Raw genomic sequence first — 21267 nt, 5'->3', positions numbered from 1 at the left:
TTTCAGAATAGACATTTTAAAGTGATAGCTTTCTCATCGTATAATAGTGCCTCAAGAGGAGTTATTATTCTTCAGAACAGAAAATTCCCATTTCTAATTGAGACAACGGGAGGGGATGAAAACGGGCGGTTTACATATGCGTCAGGTTCATGGAATAATTTGAAAATGGTTCTCTTCTCAGTATACTCCCCTAATAATTATGATGTAGATTTTTTTCCATCTCTTACCAAATCCCTCATTAATTTTGTCGACTACAACCTGGTCGTAGGAATAGATGCTAATGCAGTTTGTAACCCCTTAATCGATAGATCCCTTGTCTCTGCTCATGGCGATCAGGCTTCGCAGTCGTTAAACGAGCTCATTGTTGATAATGACGTATGTGATATCTGGAGAGTGAAGAATGAGAGCTGTAGAGATTATACTTTTTATTCTGCACGCCACATATCATTTTCGAGGCTAGATTACATTCTGATTTCTAAATCTCTTACTCGAGGTGTAAACCATATTGATATTTTACCCATACTGATTTCAGATCACTCCGCTGTGATTTGTAATCTATCTCCTCCGATAATTCCCCTAAACTCCAAAAGGTGGCGTATGAATACAACTCTTTTGCAAAATGAAGACTTTGTAAAACAGTTACGTTCTAAATTATCTCTGTTTCTCAAAGAAAATTCGAGCTCAGCTAATAATCCACAAATCCTATGGGAAACAACCAAGTGTTTTTTGAGAGGAAACTGTATTTCTTTTGCCTCCTATGTAAATAAATCCAGAGTAAAACAATTAACCCGTCTGGAGGCTCAGATTAAATGTGTAGAGAAGGATCTTAAAAATTTTTTTACGGAACAGAAAAGCAGAATCCTGGGGAATTTAAAAACTGACTACAAGGCGATCTTACTTAAAAGGGTAGAACCCTTATGCTGCTCTAGTTACAGGCCGATTTCACTAATTGGTACGGATGTCAAGTTATATGCTAAGGTTCTAGCCCATCGTTTGGGATCAGTCGCCAGCTTCCTAATCGCCCACGACCAGACAGGATTTCTTAAGGAACATTTTGCTACGGATAACGTTCGACGCCTTTTGAACATCATCGACTCACCCGACCCGGTTAATGAACAACGTGCTATCCTCTCGCTAGACGCTGAGAAAGCCTTTGACCGGGTCGAGTGGACATATTTATGGTCTGCCTTAACCCGTTTTGGATTTGGCCCTCGTTTTATTCATATGATTCAGACTCTCTATGTTAACTCTTCCGCACGGGTTTCAATGGGGTTGTGCTGTTCGGATGCAATCCCGTTGAATAGAGGCACTAGACAGGGTTGCCCTTTATCGCCCTTGTTATTTGCAATTTCATTAGAGCCCTTAGCGCAGGCAATTCGGCAGGACCTTATTATTTCCCCGATTACTGTTGGTGACTCCAAGCATTCTATCTCTCTTTTCGCGGATGATATCCTTCTCTACATTTCTAATGTTTCCTCTTCTCTACCTCAGTGTCTTAAAATATTTAATGACTTTAGCGTTATATGTGGTTACAAAATTAATTGGGGAAAATCTGTATTAATGCCCTTGTCTGCGTCAACAAATACTGCATTAGCATCCTCCTCGATCCCAATTAGTAAGACATTTAAATATCTGGGAATTCAGATCTTTCCATCACTACAGACTATCTCTAAAGAAAATTATAGTTCTTTATTTACTAATATCAGACAAGATTTACAGAGATGGGACGTTATTTTAGTCTCACTGCAAGGCAGAATCGCAATCATTAAAATAAATATCCTCCCTCGACTTTTATTTCTGTTCTCCATGATTCCTTTATCTCCCCGTACAACCTTTTTTAAAGAGATGAATTCCTTGATTACAAAATTCATTTGGAATAAGAAACGACCAAGAATTAAAAACTCTCAACATTGCAGAGAAGATCTGACAAAGGAGGCTTGTCACTTCCGAACTTACAATTGTACTTTTGGGCATGTCAGCTGCGCTCGCTCAAGATTTGGTTACAGGTTGACTCGCAGATCGCCTGGCGGGACGTGGAAGCATCAGCTGTGCTTCCACATCGGCTCCAGGATATTTTATTCACGGGTTTATCAAAGAAAGACCTAAGGTTTGGGAATACAATTGTGTACAATTCTCTTAAAATCTGGCATGAGGTGTGCAAATTCATGGGAAGTTCATCTAAGTTCACATCTGAATCGCCGATCTGGCATAATCATAATTTGCAATCCGACAACAGACCGTTTGTTTTTAAGCCATGGTCGGATCAAGGTGTACATACTCTTGGTGATATATTCAATAATCAGGGGTTAAGGTCTTTTCAAGATCTGAAAGAGTGTTATAATCTTCCTGGACATTCCTATTTTCTGTATTTAAGGTTGAGAAGCGCTATGCGCGCTTATGGAGTACCATGGAACTGTAACTTGGACTCTCACCCTCTGATAGACTGTGTGAACTTTTCACAGACACGAGGAGCAGTGTCATTCATTTACAACAGACTGCTCAAGCACAGCTGCGGAAAGCTCCCCATCACCACGATATGGGAAAAGGAATTGGCTCCTTGCAAACTAAATTGGGACTGGATATGGGACACTATTCCAACAATGTCAAAAAATCTTGCCCATCAGTTAATACACTATAAACTGCTTCATAGGGCTTATGCTACTTCAAATATCTTGCACAAAATGAAGCGCTTGCCTACCCCCTTCTGCTCACTCTGTAATTCAAATACTGTGGGTACTTATATGCACATGTTTTATGAATGCCAACATATTGGTAACTTTTGGGATGAGGTATTTCAAGTGTGACAGAACTATGTGATAAGGTAATCCTTAAGCACCCCAGTCTCTGTTTGTTGAATGATGATGCGGATCTTGATCTGACTGTTAGCCAGCGTAGGATTCTTCACACTGCTCTAACTGCAGCCAAAAAGATAATCTTCAAGATTTGGCATGAGCCTACAATTCCAGCAGGTAAATTGTGGCTCATAGAAATTAAATACATTGCACTATTAGAACTTACTACAGCGAGAATTAACAAAGCCAAAGGGCAATTCCGCGCAAAAATGTCACATCCATAACGCCAACTAAATACAATGGCATTGTGTTGGCGTTATGGATGTGACAGTTTTGCGTGGAATTGCCCCAAACCAAAAACACTTTTGGCCTGGACTGAATTTGTTACAAAGCTATCTCATATAATAACTCAATAGGCCACCTGTACTGATTACTTCTGAGCGTTATCAAAGAGGAGTAGTGGTAATCCTGGAGCTGTGCTGGTGTTGTTAATCCACCCCCTAATTTATTTATTTTTTTTTTTTTGTACAAGCAAACCCTGGTCTTGTACATAGTTATTTGTGGTCGCATTTGTGGACCATGTTCAATCTTGAAAAAATAAATAAATAAATAATCATAAAAAAAAAAAAATGTATACAATGTATAAATCAGCCATACAATAGTCCATATCTGACATATTAAACATATCTCTGGCCAAAGGGTAACCAAAAGGTTTTTTTTATATATATATATATTTTTTTTTTTTTTCTTAGACTCCTGATAAAAATCAGCCATACAGAAGTGAGAAGATTTTCTCATTAGATTTCTGGCCAAAGAGTCCTCCTCGATCCTGAACTTTTTATTTTGCTCATTGACTCCTTCTGAGGATAATTCAGGCATACGCTTTTCATTATACATCTGACCTATTAACTTGAACTTATATCTGGCAAAAGAGTACTCGATCTTGAACTTTCTATACAAACTCATTGACTCCTGATGTTAAATCACCCATAATGTAGTAGTCCATAATTGATCAACTGAACATATGTCTGGTCAAAGAGTCCTCGATCTTGACCTTTCTATACATACTCATTGACTCCTTCTGATGTTACATCAGCCATAAAGTAGTCCATATTTGATCTATTGGACTCATTTCTGGCATTACTTTATTTTCTTAAATTTTCCAAATATACTCATTGACTCCTTCTGAAATTAAATCAGACATACATAAGTCAATTTTTGACCAATTGAACACGTTTCTGGGGAAAGAGTCCTCAATCTTGAATTTTCCACAACATACTGATTGACATGTGATATTACATCAGCCAGACAGTAGTCCAAATTTGACCTACTGAACATATCTAGCCAAAGAGTACTTGATCTTGAACTTTCTATAGACTCCATCTGATGTTACATCAGTCCAGAGGTAGTCCATATCTGACCTACTGAATATATTTCTGGCCAAAGAGTCCCGGATATTGAACTTTCTATACATTCTCATTGACTTCTGGTGTTACATCAGCCATGCAGTAGTCCATATATGACCTACTGAACATGTTTCTGAACATACTCTTACATACTCAAACAACTCATACATAAGTATACTCTTTGACTACTTTTGATGTTACATGAGCCATACAGACATCCATATTTGACCAATTGAACACATATCCGGCCAAAGGCTCCTCAAAATACTTTTTACTATTTATTCTCATAGACTCCTTCTGATGTTAAATCAGCCATACAGAAGTCCATATTTGACCTATTGAACATGTTTCTGGACAGTGTCCTTGATCATTAACTTTCTATACAAACCTTTTGACTATATACATAGCCATTTTGACTAGGCATACGTAGTCCATTTTTGACCAACTGAAAATATTTTGGGCCAAAGAATACTCAATCTTGAACTTTCTACACATACTGATTTACTTCTTTTGATGTTACGTCAGCCATACAGTAGTCCATATTTGACCTACTGAACATTTTTCTTGCCATAGAGGACTTCTGTTTGATCTTTCTATACATACTCATTGACTCCTTCTGATATTAAATCAGCCAACCAGTAGTCCATATCTGACCTGTTGAACACATTTCTGGCCAAAGAGTCCTCAATCCTTGAATTTGAACTTTCTATACATAGTCATTGACACCTTCTGATGTTTCATCATCCAGGCAGTATTCTATATCTGACCTACTGAACATATATTTGGCCAAAGAGTCCTCGATCTTGAACTTTGTATACATATTCATTGACTCCTTCTGATGTTTCATCAGCCAGACAGTAATCCATATTTGACCTACTGAACCTACTGACCTTTCTAGCCTAAACATCATTTATCTAAAACTTTCTATACATTCTCATGGACTCCTTCTGATTGTACATCGTAGACACAGTAGTCCATATTTGACCCACTGAACATAATTCTGGCCAAATTGTCCTCGAATTTGAATTTTCTATACATTCTCATTGACACCTTCTGATGTTTTATCAGCCAGACAGTATTTGACCTACTTGAACATATGTCAATGACTATGTATAGAGAGTTCAAGATCAAGGATATTTTCTCCAGAGAGATTTTTAAGTTTGTTAAATTTGGACTACTGCCTGCCAGATGTAAAATCAGGAGTCAATGAGTATCTATCTGTAGAAAGTTTTAGATCAAAGACTCTTTGACAAAAAATATGGTAGGTAGATCAAATTATGAACCACTGTCTGGCTGATAACATCAGAAAGAGACAATAAGTATGTATAGATAAGATCAATATTGAGGTCACTGTGGCCAGAAATATGTCCAGTAGGTAAAGTATGGAATACTCTTCGGTTGATGTAGTTTCAAATGGTGTCAATGAGTATGTATAGAAAGGTCAGGATTTGAGGACTCTTTGACCAATTTTATGTTTAGCTTTTTGATCCCAGAGATATAGGCAATATAGGCAGCTTGCTGTAAACACAAAACACGCAGGTCTTTGTTCAAAGACACATGATTATAACAGTGTGATTATAACTTTTATGAAGTATAAAATTAAATATTATACTTCTGATATTTATTGCTAAAAAAAAATTAGTAATTTATTACTAATAATTCTTATACGTATAAGTTTGGGACTCTTTGGTCATAAATATATTCAACGGGTCAAATTTGGACTACTGTATGGTTGAAGAATCTTTGGTTTGAAACATTTTCAAGCTGTCGAATATGGACTATCAGATGTCCATATGGACATCAGATGGTCTCTATGAGTATGCATAGAAGTTAATTTTCCAGGACTCTTTGGCCAGAAATATGTACAATAGGTCAAATTTGTACTACAGTTTGGTTGATTTACCATCAGAAGAAGTCTATGAGAACTAACTTTTTCCGTTTGCATTAAAGAGACAACACATAACACATAATTAAACTGCTGAATTGCAGTGCATATAAGAACAAACTCATTCCGTTGTGCATTTAAGAATAAAATATAAGCAACAAACTTTCATTGCACTGTTTAGAACTAACTTATTCCATTGCCCATTGAAGAATATCATATGTATGTGTTGCACTGCATTTAAGAATAACATATAAATTATGCATTTGTTTGATTGCATTGTATTCAAGAACTAATTTATATAATACATATCATTTTATATGTTATATCACAATATATGATATAACACACCAGTGTGTTGTTGCATTGCATTATATTGATTAGAACTCATTCCACTGTGTTACTCTTCAATGCACAAGTCAATAAATTAGATCTCGAATGTAATGCAATGCCAAAGCACTATGTTTTTGTCTCTGCAACGCACCGCGGAAGATGTTATATTGTTTATGCAAAAGCAACTGTGTAAATGTGTTATCTCTTCAATGCACCAAACATATATGTTATATATCTTTAATGCAAATTGGAATGAGTTTGTTCTTGTATATAATCTAATGAAACATAGCGTGTTTTATGTGTTATCTCTTCATTGCACTTCGAAAAAAGTTCATGCTTGAATGCAATGAGGACAAATATTATATGTTATTTATTTAATGCACAACAGAATAAGTTTGTTCTTGTATGCAAATGCAACAGCACAAGTTTATGTTATATCTCTAATGCACACGAGATATGCTCATTGTATTGTTTCATTGTATTGTATGCAATAATTATTTTTTTTGTATGCAATGCAATGAAACAGAGCATATCTCACGTGTTTTTCTTGAATTCTTAATCCGTTGTTCACTGAAGAGATGTTCCGGGTTACTTGACTGTAACCTTGTTCCCTGAGAAAGCGGAACGAGATGCTGCGCTGCTCAGCGCATTGGGAACGTCTTTAATCGTGACCAGCTGCGAATATTGTGTGTAACACGTCAATAGAATTGACCCGGAGGTAATATAGCCTCGGTCGATGACGTCATCGGCGCACACCCGCAACACGAGGCTATAAATAGATGAGCCACAGGTGCATCATCAGGATATTTTGTCTGAAGAGCAGTCCTGGGACATCTTTAGCACGGCAAAGTAGCGCAGCATCTCGTTCCGCTTTCTCAGGGAACAAGGTTACAGTCAAGTAATCCGGAACGTTCCCTTTCGAAAGCTACAGTCGATGCTGCGCTGCTCAGCGCATTGGGAACGAGAATACCCACGCCGCCGTGCTTGAAAGTGTCTGGATCCCTACGGTTGAGCAGGTGTGCTCACAAGAACGCAAGAAGGCCTCAGACATTAGCTTGTAACGTTGACTCAAGGACATGAGAGCCCGGAGTCGCATAAACATCCAAACTGTAAAATCTTATGAATGTGTGCGGAGAGGACCAGCCTGCTGCATCACAAACATGTTGTAAGGGCCCCTTGCCAAAAGCACTAGAGGAGGCAACCCCCCTGGTGGAGTGAGCCCTAAGACCTACTGGCGGAGCTTGACCGCGCGCCTCATAGGCAAGAGCAATAACATCCCTGACCCAATGAGACATGGTCTGCTTGGTGGCAGCTGCTCCTTTGTTACTACCCCCATAACAGACGAACAGTTGCTCCGACTTATGCCACTGGCTAGTGCGGTGGATGTAAGCCTGAAGAGCACGGACTGGACACAGTCTGTGAGATTTCTCCTTCTCCGGCGTTATGAATGACGGAGGACAGGAGGCCTCGAGAGTGACAGGATGTACAGTCGAGAAAGGAACCTTAGGCAGGTAGTCAGGATGAGGATGCAAAATTACTTTCACCATTCCTGGGGCAAAGTCTAAGCAGGTTGGCGAAATAGACAGAGCCTGCATATCCCCAATTCTTTTCAAAGAAGTTATTGCCATAATAAAAAACATTTTTAGAGTCAGAAGTTTGTCAGACGCTGATTCTATAGGTTCAAAGGGGGTCTCAACCAGGCTCTTGAGGACTATAGCTAACCTCTTACTGGAGGCCTCAGTCACCTGGCCCCACGAATGAAGCGAGCGAGCAGAGGATGTCTCCCGAGTGGCGCCCCGTCAACCAAGGCGTGGCAAGCCGAAAGAACGGCCACATAAACCTTGAGAGTGGCGGGGCATGTGCCTGTTGATAACTTCTCCTGCATGAAGTCCAGAACTGAAGCAATCTGGCAGTTGACTGGATCTACATTGTGTACAACACACCACCTTTCAAAAACACCCCATTTACTGGCATAACTTTGTCTAGTGGAGGAAGCCCTAGCACTTAGAATGGTCTCAATAACATCCGGCGAAAGCCCAGTGTTTCTCAATTGGTACCCATCAGGGGCCAAACATGAAGATTCCACAGGTCGGGCCTGGGATAGAATATCGTGCCCTCCGCCTGAGACAGAAGGTCCCTCCCCTCCGGAATCGCCCATGGCGAGCCGTCGAGGAGAGATATTATCTCCGAGAACCACACTCTGTTCGGCCAACGTGGCGCTATCAGCAAGAGGCAAGACCCTTGTTGGCGAACTCTGGCTAGAACTCCCGGGAGCAGAGAAACTGTAGGAAACGCATACAGGCGTATTTTGGGCCATGTATGCGCCATCGCATCCAGACCCAGGGGGGCTGGGTGACTCAGAGAGAAGTAGAGGGGACATTGCGCTGTCTGTTGTGCTGTCTTCATAAAATCTGGTCCAAATCTGTTTCACTACTTCCGGGTGGAGTTTCCATTCCCCCGTCGGTAGTTTCTGTCTGGACAGTAAATCCGCTCCCACATTCAGATGCCCTGGAATGTATACTGCCCTGAGTGATAGGAACTTGTCCTGGGCCCAGAGAAAAATCTGCCTCACTATTCTGTTCAGATTGCGTGAGCGCAGACCTCCCTGGTGATTTATATAAGAGACTGCCGCTGTGTTGTCCACCCGCACTAGGACATGACAACCTCTCAACTGAGGGAGAAAATATTTCAGGGCCAGAAATACGGCCATCAGCTCGAGGCAATTGATGTGCCAATCGAGCTGATGACCCTCCCATTCCCCTTGAGCTGGACGGCCACCTAAGACCGTTCCCCAGCCCATCAGGAAGGCGTCTGTCGTTAGCAGTCTGCGACAACACGGCGCCCCTAGAGTGGGACCCAAGGCAAGGAACCGGGGTCTGAGCCACAGAGATAGTGTACAAAGCCCGCGGCGCGTCACCTTTATTTGCCTTTGAGGATTGGCCCTTGGATGAAATCCTCTGGCTTTTAGCCACAACTGAAATGGTCTCATGTGCAACAGCCCCAGAGGAATCACCGTGGATGCTGAAGCCATGAAACCTAACATTTTTTGGTACTGACGAACAGTGCGATCTTGGCCTAGCCTGACTTTGTTCATGGTCTGCCGAATGGTCTCGATTCGAGCGGGAGACAGTTGTGCCCTCATCGTGTTCGAATCCCAAACGATCCCGAGATAAGTCGTTCTCTGGGCAGGAGAAAGAACACTTTTCTTGGTGTTGAGTCTCAACCCTAGAGAAACTAGATGAGCTAACATGATGTCTCTGTGTTGGAGCGCCATCTCTTGCGATTGTGCTAGTATTAACCAATCGTCGATGTAATAGAATGCCCTGGAGTCGTAATGGAGTTTTATGTATGTGTATGTGCGGGGTGACAAGGCTAGGCCGAATGGAAGAACCCGAAATTGGTACGCTTTGCCCCCGAAAGCGAACCTCAGGAATTTCCTGTGTTGTGGCAATATTTCTATGTGAAAATATGCGTCCTTCAGATCGATCGTGACGAACCAATCATGATGTTGAATTTGCGACACGACCGTCTTGACGGTTAACATCTTGAACTTGAGCACTTTGACTGTACGGTTTAAGCCTCGAAGATCTAAGATTGGACGCACCCCCCCCATCCTTCTTGGGAACCAGGAAGTATCTGCTGTAATAGCCCGACTCTCTCTCTGGAAGAGGAACATGTTCTATGGCCCCTTTGCTCAGAAGATTTTGTAGCTCTTGTGACAGTAGATGCATCAGTTCCGGTTTCACAGAAGTGGAGACCACGCCGTTGAAACGCGGAGGACGATGAATAAATTGGATTCTGTATCCTATCTGTACTGTGCTTAATACCCACGCAGAAATGCCTGGCAGAAGTTTCAATGCTGCCAGACTCTCTGAGAGTGGTATAAATTTTAACACTTCCTTTTGAGGGGATGTTAGATGTTCCGTGTCCTGAATGACGGCAGGAAACAGGCCAGAGGGAGAAACAGGGGAATCTAATAGAAACAGACGATCTTTTTCTTTGATACCCGTTAAATTAAGCCACAGGTGCCTCTCCGTGCTGACTAGGGCTGTCAACGAATATTCTAAATTCGAATATATATTCGAATAGTTTTAAAAAACAGGAATTCGAACGTGAAAATTAATATTCGAATGTGAATTTCGAATATGGAAAAACACGCCCGCGGAAGCAGAGGCGCTGCTGTCTGCTTTGCGAGTGGGCGCGCGCGCTGCCTGAGGGACAGGTCACACGAGTCGCACTGTCTAGCACAGCGTCACTGCTGAAAGTTGACAGTGCACAAAAAAGACAATGGAGTAAATTGTCCATTAATAAATTAATAATTGAGTATTAATTTTTTTAATACAAGCACCAAGAATGTAAGTAGGCTTTTTCTTTTTTAATAGCACTTTATTTTTTATGAACCTCAGGGTAAAATTTCTTTGTTGTCACATTTCTCGGAATTGTGTGCCTCATTTTATTTAACGTTAAACAGAAAAGTTTCTATACTGTAAAACTTAAATTAATGTTAATAAATTTGTTTCAATCACTGAATAAAGCCTGCTATATTTGGGACAAGAGTCGCGACCTTAAATTGCTTGCACAAAACTCTTGATCAGCACTCAACATGTGCTTATTGTTGTTGTTAATTTAAACCGTTATGAGCAGAGACAGCGTGAGCGCGAGAGAGAGAGAGAGAGAGTGCCTGCGAGTGAGCGAGAGTGAGGTCTGCGGTCTTGGCCATTAGTTTATTTACTTGGTTTTGTGTTGGTAATACATTGTCAAATATGTTTAAACTTAAATTTACTACCTATACAAGTAGTTATGTCTCTTTGTATTAACTTGTCCTGTTATTGACGTAATGCGCGTCATTGACAAAATGCGCAACCAGATGTTCGAATAGTTCGAACTGGTACGCCTGGTACGCCTGTAACACTGCCATAGTGTGCAGCGCAGCACCAGCCTGACCTGCAGCTTGGTAAGATTTACTCACGAGCGCTGATGTTGTTCTACATGGCTTCGTGGGGGGGGTAGGTTTCTTAATCGAAGATGCCGATTCGGGCGAGAGATAGCTCGTGAGCGTCTCTTCAACCCGAGGCATCTCCGAATACCCCCGCGACTTCGCACCCACGATAGTCGAAAAAGTCGACGTCGAGGGCACAAAGACACGAGAAGTATATGGTTTACTCCATGACTTAGACAGCTCATCATGGAGGTCCTCGAAGAAGGGGAGAGACTGATTTTGTGGTCTCTCCCCCCTGCCACCGGACAGAAACCTATCCTTAGCTCTTGTTCACGTGGCCAGTCAAGCTGTAACCTGTCCACCACGCGAGTAACCACCTCAAGTAATTCCTCGACTGATTTTTTTTCGCGAGAGGAATGCTCAGAGGTAGGCTGCTCGTGGTGCGTAGACCCAAGAGATATATCATCCCCCTCGTGAACCGAAGAAGCACCGGAGCGCGCTTCGAGATCACAAGAAGGGACATGTGGATCAGGTGACTGAGCAAGCGAAAGGGATAGACCCGTCTCTTGCTCGTCACACAGATCCATGCGAGAGCCCCACGATGGTAATGTGGATGCGGTCTGGAAATAGTTCAGACGAGAGCGCAGCATCTTCACTGTGAACAGTTCACAATGCTCGCACTCGCCTTTCTCTAACGCCAGTGCTCTTCCCCCAAACAAACAAAACAGTAATCGTGTGTATCCAGCTCAGACATGGGACGGGAGCATGGAGGAACACAACGCTTACTCTTTTGTTGGCTCATTTCTTCTCTTTTTTTACTTTTTAAACTCTATATATGATTTGAGAGAAAAAGATTTGAGAAATGAGAATTTTCTGCACACTGCTTGATGAAACTAACTCCTAACAAAGATTTGAGAACAGATAAGGGATAGAGAGAGTTTTGACGCACACATGCACAGAATGGTCTGAAGACAAAAGACCTGATGATGCACCTGTGGCTCATCTATTATAGCCTTGTGTTGCGGGTGCGCACCGATAACGTCATCGACCAAGGCTATATTACCTCCTGGTCAATTCTATTGACGTGTTACACACAATATTCACAGCTGGTCACGATTAAAGACGTTCCCAATGCGCTGAGCAGCGCAGCATCGACTGTAGCTTTCGAAAGGGAACTCTCCTCAACCACCACCAGTGTGCAGCATCCACTTGGAAGATGCGACGGCAGCCACAGTACAATGGCGCCAATGCGCTCACCACACACAAGCTATAGGTAAAGAGGAGAGAGTGATAGAGCCAATTCAATGGATGGGGATTATTAGGAGGCCATGATTGGCCAATGGATGGAATTTGGCCAGGACACGGGGGTTACACCCCTACTCTTCAAGAGAAGTGCCATAGGGATTTTTAATGACCACAGAGAGTCATGACCTTGGTTTAACGTCTCATCCGAACATCTCTGCGTTTAAGCTATAACACAACATATGTGCGTCGCATTGGATTGCATTGCATTGCATATAAAAAAAATACTTTTTCTGTTGTGCATTTAGGAATAACTTGTAGCCTATTTGCAGTGAAGAGATAACGCATTACACAGTTGCTGTTGCACTGCATTGCATACAATATCTAAAATTGTTCGTTGTACTTAAAGAGATAACACATAACATGCTGTTGCATTTGCATAAACGATCTAACATTCCGCGGTGCGTTGAGACAAAAACGTGCTTTGGCATTGCATTACAACAAAATATAATTGATTGACTTGTGCATCGAAGAATAACACATGAGATATGATCATTGTATTGTTCCATTGTATTGCATGCAATAATTAGGTCTTTGTATGTGTAACAGGGTTAAAAAGAACATTTAATTTAAAGAGTTTTGATGTGTGAATTCCATAAAATAAGGCATTTGGTTGTATTCAGTGTTCAAAGGCTTCCCTCCTGTGGCTATTCATGGTACTGCAGATATACTATTGTTGCCAGATGTACGATAATTATCGTATTTGTACGATAATTTTGACCTCTGTACGATGTACGATCAATAATGGAAAAAATCCTATAATGTACGATAATTTCAGACCTGTGTGACACTTAAAATGATGGTCGTTGTAATCATAGGGTTTCTCATTGATCTAGCTGGATTCTACGTCTACCGGGGAAAGAACGTGTAGAGAGAGGGAGCGAGAGACCTTGTGTGTGTGTGCTAGTGTGCCTCACGAAGCGCATGTAAGGACCCAACCAATCAATTGTAAGAACCGATTGTTCGATTTTCCACGCTCCTCTAACTCATTAACGAATTAATTGTGAAAATAATGTTTTAAGTGAATCTTTTAGACGCAATTGATTGCATTTATGTATTTGAACATGTATGAATGCATTTAACACTTTAGCACGGTTGTTGAGATTGTGATAAATGTATTGAATTTACTCATGCGTCACATGAGTGAGATTGAGTTCATTTCTTGGAGTTATATTGTGTCTGTCTTAAAATGCTGACAATTATTTGTATTATGAGTTGATTGAATGTGTAATTTTTCCTTTCTAGTCTCAGCCAAGTATTCTGCAGTATTCAGCCAACGTGATACTTCTTTTTCTATTCAAAAGGTATGTGGTTTTCGTGTTTATTTTGTTAGAAATGTTAACTGATGGTAACTGATGCGGTATACTAGTACACTGTGTTATTAATTACAGGTATATTGTTACGGTTTTCACGTTGTATACTTTTACTGTGTTTTATATGAGGAATTCGAGTTTAGCTGTGTAGAGCAGATTCGAGTGTCCCTGCTGTGGTCTTTTTTTCTGAGCCACTGTGATGTATACATATACATCATGTATATATGCATGCATGCACATCAGTGGGGATTTCTTTAAGACTGCAAGGGAAGCTCGGCTTCCCCTATAATGTCAAAAAATTAATGGTCAAATATGTACTATTGTGTTAACATTTTATTGACTAAAAATGCGTTAGAAAACGTTCATCTCAAAGACGAGTTCGTTCAAAATCAGTTCCATATAGCAGGTCGGCTGACTCGATTTCCTTCTCGTACATTCCCGTAGCGTCACAGTGCATTTCCCTGTTGAAGCCCAGCGTTCATTGACTTCAATGGGGCTGCTTTGAACAGTTTTTTTCAGTGCTTCGAAACTAGACGGTCATTGCATAAATGCTGCTATGGAAGCAAATAAGAGACATAACTATTTGAAATTTAACAGCCACTGAATACTTATTTTGAAATATTTTATTTTGAAAAACATTTATCTGAATTTATTTGCTCTGAATTCACCCTTTGAAATTATTTTACTTTGGAAACCATGTATCTGAATTTATTTGTTTCGAATTTACCTCTCAAAACCTGAATTTCGATGAATATTTTTCAATGCTCACAAATTCAGATACAAAAAAAAAAATCAACTTACAGAATTTCAGATAAAATAGATTCAGGTTGATCAAATTTGATTGCTCAAATTCAGATCTTAAATTTCAAGTTAATATTTTTCAAAGAAAACATTAGTCTAATTCGACTGCTAAAAATTCAGATCGAAAAGTTAAATATTCACATGGTAACATCCGGGCTACCCAGGATAGGAAAAACAGTTGAGCGCCGAGCACGACGATCATGTGTGCAAGGTATACAGTAGGTGGCGGTAATAACGTTACTCCTAAGGAGTGAACGGCCATGAAACGGAAAGAAGAAGAGCAGCACGACAACCTGTCTGTCATGATCCAAGAAGTAAAGATGTAAAGAACCTGTAAATATGACTTCCGGGAAAACGAAGGCGCCCCGGTAAGTTTGCTGTTTATGTACAATCGGACTCAGGGCTCGACAGAACAGAAGTATGTTGTTGCTAAATATGTTTGGAACACGTATGCTATATAGCTATGGTTTGTGTGACTCGTCTCTCTATGTAAGTTAGGTAAGTCAGCTAGACAACACGTTATAGCTAGCAAGATAACTTTAGAGCTCAACGGTGGCCGCCCACTTTTTGGCTGAAAGCTACATTAACTTTTATAAAAAGGTTTAAGCCTGGAACCAAGCCAGCAGCTCCGAGATGAATCTTGACAATAAAACATTTGATTTGGCGCCAAATATTTTTTTTTTTAAAACGGCAAAAAAAAAGATTTCAATGGTAGAAGCTCACAGACAGACTGGGAGCCATCAATGTAGATGGATACGGTTAAAAGAGTCAACACATAAAGTATAACATAACGTTACAGCGGGGTATTTGTGTGATATAAACAGCTGTTTATGCAGATTACCTATACTGGCCATACCTGTAGGCTGGTCAATGATATCCCACATAAAACGCTTTTCAGAGTAGGATAAAGTTACATCACGCCAGACTTGGAGTGAATATATTAGCTGTAGGGAATCAGTTGGATAAGAAATGGTAATGAATAAGCTAAAGTTGGGGATTCATCCGTTGTGTGTGAGTTTTCAGTGATTTACTACGAGCCTACTTCTAAGTTACTAATACACTCTTATCATGGTTCTAAGGTAATAACCATTGCTTTAAACATATTGCTGAATATTGAGCCCTGAAACTGCATTTAAATTATTGGGAGAATGTTAGGGTTTGCAATGTAATTACTGTATGTTCATTAATGCATTAATGCAACTTCCATTTTTTTGTTTCTAAGGAACGGCTGCTTGACCACATTTTGGAACGACTCCGCTCTCGTTTAGAGCATATTCTTGGACAATTGCCTCTGGATTTGGACTACTTAGAGTTCATTAGCACACAAGAATTTGTGTTTTTAAATGCCATATCCAGTCATGTAGCTGTTTCACAGCCTATTTTAGATGCCTTGACAGAGCTACATAGCCTTGTAAATGTAGAAAAAGAAAAAAGTAAGCAACACTATAAAACTGTGCAATTTGAGCAAGGACCAGTTGGACGACCGAGAATGGTCCTGTCTTTGGAGTACATTTCCAGCCTTTTGGACCTTAATCTGTCCATCCCATGCATAGCTGCGCTTTTGGGGGTGTCGAGACGAACAGTCCATCGATGCATGGCTGAGTCTGATCTCTCAGTTAGGGCACTGTACAGCACTCTGACAGATGAAGAATTGGACCAGTGTGTGATGGACATTAAATCCAGGCAGCCTCATTCTGGATATCGAATGGTGAAAGGACTTCTTCAAGCTCAAGGACTGCGGGTGCAGTATGAACGGGTCAGAGCTTCCATGCACCGTGTTGACACCATCAGAGTCATATCCCGAATTACCAACTTAGGTTGCATTGTTCGAAGAACCTACTCTGTTCCTAGCCCTCAGTCCTTGATGCACATTGATACAAATCATAAACTAATCCAGTAAGTTTTTAAAGTCCTTTTATTGACAAAGGACAGATGAATTAAAAACAGTAAGATAATATTGTAATGAAATAATTATACTTTTGTATAGGCCTATTCATCATACCATCTTTATTTAATAGTGCTGCTTTCATGCTACTGCACACATATTCTCCATCAAACATGATAACTGTGTTGTTCACATTCACTTTTGACATACTAAATTACTTTTTGATTGCTTCTAAAAATGACAGTAATAATCTAGGGTTTCAGAAATTGCTGTATTTTATTTTGCAATTGTTAAAAACATTTTTTAACTTGTTCACAAGTATAAGTTCACAATTCAGATGCGTTTTCAAAAGCTTACCTGTGAAAAAGCAAACAACTAACATTTTCTCTAAGTTATATTTATCTTTTTTGTATGCGTGTTTTCCTACAGCTACAACATTGTCATCCTTGGTGGCATAGATGGCTTTTCACGGAAGGTAAGCACAGTATTCAGTGATAAATACACAGTACACGTTTGTCATTCTTACATACATTTGTGTTTCATCCAAGTAGTAAAACTGCATTGTACTGCAGATTATGTATCTTGGTGCAGCTTCCAACAACCTTGCCGCAACATCCCTGGCATTCTTCCAAGAATCTGTGGAGAAGTTTGGTTTCCCTCTTAGGTAAGTATTTTACTTAGGAATGTTTAAGTTTTACAGTCATGCTTGAATGGTTTTAAACCTCTTTTGTGTGGTATTTGCCTAAAACACTGTTTTTATATTTGTACGAATTGGATAAAGATCATGCTGTATTTCAGGAGCCATTTATACAGGTTCTCTTACGAGAGTACTCTTGTGTTGCGTAAGGTAGCTTACGCTACGGGAAAACCTCCTTTTCTCGAGAATACTGAAGCCAAAAATTATCCATAATTTTATACAGATTATCCCATTGGCTGCTCTGCGGCAACTGCAGCAGCCTATCGACGAGCTGCCAGTGACGTCAGCGCCAATGAAGGCGCTCGCGCCTTAGCACATCATGTCCCGCCGAAATAGGCGTGGCTTATGGCTATAAATACCAGTCTCGGATAAGCTAGTTTACGCAACACTCGTTCCCTCTTCTAGAGAACCGAGGTTACGTTAGTAACCGAGACCATTTCAGTTATTTTTGCATGACTGTATAGATCTGTTTTTGTTAAAGCAAAGTCTATATAGATATAATGGGGTACCCTTTATAACTAAGTTAAAAGCATGCATCATGTTCCACATTAATGTTTTGTTGAGATATATATATAAAAAAATAACTCTTATAAATGTTACTCTGTTTTAAGGGTATGGGCTGATCAAGGCGTGGAAAATGTAGACATTGCACGCCTCATGTTTACAGTCCGTGGCACTGGAAGGGGCAGCTTCATATCCGGCAAGAGTGTTCACAATCAACGGTCAGTCCAAAACTTCAGATAATGTTAGCTGAAAGATACCACCTCACTGCTGCCATGCAAGAACATTATTATTTGCTACAAATACAGTATATCAGCTTGCAGCAAGACTACTATTTGAGAAATGTGTGAGCTGAAAGTCCTATCTCCAGTGGAAGCTGCTGTCAGTTAAAGGGTACTGAATTGCCACCTCCTTAGCATGCAAATTCAACAGCCTTTTCCTTGCTGCAAAAAAATAATTTAGTTTTTTGCTGGGCAATGGGTCTGGAATTGCATCTGTACACTCAAAAAAATAACTCTTTGAATGAACATAAAAAAATCATGGAAATGATTTCCACATGATTAACTTGCTTTATTTCAGCATTATGCAATTCTGTTATTCCAATTTAATGTACTTACGTTGGGTCAACTTAATTTATTAAGGTTGATTCAACTTATTTACTATGGTTGGACAAAGCTTAATTTAATGTCAACATTTGTCAGCCCAACTAATTTACTTAATTTGCATCCACCTTATGTGATTGTTATTTTCATCATCCATTAATATTTCATTTATTTTAGTGACACAGAATTAAATTGATAGACTACAGCTAGCTATTTGCTAGCAGTAGCACATATTAGCATCGTAAATGCTAAGATTTACATGCTCCTTCAACCAAAGCAGTTAAAAGTAACTGAATCAGTCCACAGCCAAACAAAATGCTCCACACGTCTCCACAATGGTAACCCACTGTAATTTAAATGGTTCTAATAATTCCAATGTAATTGAACATTAAACACAATTACACACTATCAAGTCTTACCCTTTTCTCATTTTCTAAAAAAAAACACATAAAATAACACTTAATTTTAACATTTATTCTCTCTTAATTCAACCATATGCAAAGCATGCTGGGAACTAACAAGCACTGCCCAGTTTCAGTTAATGCAACACAAATCATTCATGTAATCAAACACAAACGGATTAAGTAACCTTAAATTTTACATATTAAGCAGATTGAACACAAACAAATTAAGTTAGGGCAAAATGGCAGTTGGCGTCGCACTATACTGCCACCCGCTGGATGTAATAATTTTTTACTTAACATAAATGGTTTGTGTTTAGACAACACGTTAGGATTTTGTACTGTTAAGTTGAGACATAATTACGTGGACCTTAATAGAAAATAACATTTCAAGTCAACAAACACAATTATTATAAGTAAACTAAATATAAATATATTATGTAAAGTGCACAACCTTCCTAGTTCATTTTTTTGAGTGTATGTCACTGTATTCTGTTTTGATAGTATGCAGTGACATTATATTCCATTAAACATTGTTTCTTCTTCTAAACAAATAAAGTAAATAAAGAAAAACACAACTATGCATTGAACAATCTGATGAATTTTCCCTGTACATTAAGTTTAAAGGTTCCTATTGAACTTCACTATTTCCCAGAATCGAGAGGCTTTGGAGAGACCTGTGGGTAGCTGTCATAAACATCTACTATGATGTTCTCCACTACCTTGAAGAAGAGGGCTTCCTCAACATCGCCAATGCTACACACCTCCTCTGTTGCCATTATGTGTTCCTGCCACGGCTGCAAGATTCCCTGGACACTTTCCGCAGTGGCTGGGACAATCATCCAATAAGAACAGAAGGCCATATGACCCCTAATCAGCTGTGGGAGCTGGGCCAAATCCATCACCCAATTCAAGGCCCAGAAAATATGGAGGTATGTACCAAATGTACAACTTGAATGCTTTCAATAGTATAAATACCTACATTTGTGCTTGCAAACATTAGTTATGAAGATATTGCACGTATGTCAATACTCCCTTACCAAAGGCTGGCCTTAAAGGAATACTTCACTGATCAGCATTAAGCTTTGTATCCGTAGTATCCCGGTAGTATTTTCGAACGAAAGTGCATCGGTCCATCATATCCCACTGTGACGAGAAATCTGTTTTGTGCGTGGGAAAAATGCCTCCCTCCGATGATGCGAAAAAAAGAAAAAGTTTTCTCGTGGCAGAGGGATATGAGGGAACGACGCACGTTTGTTTGAAAATATTACCGAGATACAAAGCCTAACGCTAATTGGTGAAGTAAGTTAATAAATATTTAGCAAAGCTGTTTACAAAAGTGTAGGTTACAGTAAGTGCCATAAAGCCATTAGGATAAATAATACTGCAAACAAGTAAGGTTTTTCTATTTTGCTTTGATAGGGTATGGATATTCCTCACATTGAGTGGGAAAACAGTGGACTTGCTGCTGATGGCTACTCCAGTGTCATCGTCCCAGACACAGAAAGCCCACTGACTGATGGACAAATGGCAGCTTTAAGAGAGGTTGTTGACCCAAGAGCTGCATCCCAGTCCTTTGTCTGTGATATCTATGTTGCTGCTGTTCAATTTTGTGAGCATGTTCTATCTGAAACCTGAAAGACACACACATATGCCCCCCTTGTTTCTGTTGTTTGAAACTCTCTTTTCCATAGTGTGTCAGATCAGGGCAAGCTAACTACCAACAATTACAAGACATAAATGCATTTTAGGCATTTCTTGTAATTGTTTTGAGTTTTATGAACGGGCCTTTATACTGTACAGATGTGAACAACTTAATTAAACTGGCAATAAAAACCCTTTGTAAGACTGGCAGCAGCTGCTAATGTGTCTATTTGAGCAAACGCCCCACAAATTAATCAGTACATGAGTTGTAGTGACCTACCGTATATGACTCTTATTCAATTGACAAGTCATCACTTTGACAGACATCCATTGCAAAATGTGCTATTACCACTGAAGATCAAACTGACCCTGCATCACAATATACACATTTTCCTTGAATAACCGGAGGATTAAACATGCACTATTTTCATATTTAGGATGTTATGAAGTTAATCAGACTGAAAACTGTTGCTAAATTGCAGTCAAATGACCCTTAAAAGCACAGATGGGTGTTAAGATGATCAGTGTCATGTCTTTATAGAAGTTATTTGGTACCAAAGATTGGAAAAGCATGTTTGCAAAAGTAACAAAGGTTATAGTGGATTTGTTCTAGGCATTGAACATTCACTCTGGAGACAGATGCATTTCTGCATAAGATGTTAAGCACAGTGAAATAAAACAGGCATCATATGAGTTAATCTATGAGTTTCCATCATTCTAATCTGAAATAATAAATGTCAATCACTGATGAATTTTTTTGTAATGAAAA

General features: G+C 39.8%; 1 protein-coding gene across 2 annotated transcripts; it reads left to right on the top strand.

Moving 5' to 3' along the window:
• Positions 1 to 15014: 15014 nt before the first annotated feature.
• On the top strand, positions 15015 to 21193 carry LOC311075818 (uncharacterized protein). Of its 2 annotated transcripts, none has more exons than XM_084103436.1 (7): positions 15015 to 15136; positions 15991 to 16524; positions 17083 to 17128; positions 17226 to 17317; positions 17962 to 18072; positions 19510 to 19786; positions 20277 to 21193. In XM_084103436.1, the coding sequence occupies exons 2-7, from the start codon at positions 16517 to 16519 to the stop codon at positions 20490 to 20492; spliced, it is 750 nt and encodes a 249-aa protein (XP_083959562.1). In that variant the 5' UTR covers positions 15015 to 15136; positions 15991 to 16516; the 3' UTR covers positions 20493 to 21193. The 2 variants fall into 2 exon arrangements, with proteins under 2 accessions (XP_083959562.1, XP_083959561.1); XM_084103435.1 differs by having other exon boundaries at positions 15024 to 15136; positions 15991 to 16664.
• Positions 21194 to 21267: the final 74 nt, after the last annotated feature.

Source organism: Abramis brama (genome assembly GCF_963993115.1).
Source record: "Abramis brama genome assembly, chromosome: 24".
Lineage (NCBI taxonomy): Eukaryota > Metazoa > Chordata > Actinopteri > Cypriniformes > Leuciscidae > Abramis > Abramis brama.
Note: the sequence above shows the minus strand (reverse complement) of the source record. Positions and strands in the feature narration are given on the sequence as shown.

Coding starts and splice junctions, on each gene's coding strand:
- LOC311075818 (XM_084103435.1), top strand. CDS start 16,258: ATGGTCCTGTCTTTGGAGTACATTTCCAGCCTTTTGGACCTTAATCTG. Junction 17,129..17,225: donor TAGATGGCTTTTCACGGAAG/GTAAGCACAGTA, acceptor ATTGTACTGCAG/ATTATGTATCTTGGTGCAGC. Junction 18,073..19,509: donor AAGAGTGTTCACAATCAACG/GTCAGTCCAAAA, acceptor ACTATTTCCCAG/AATCGAGAGGCTTTGGAGAG.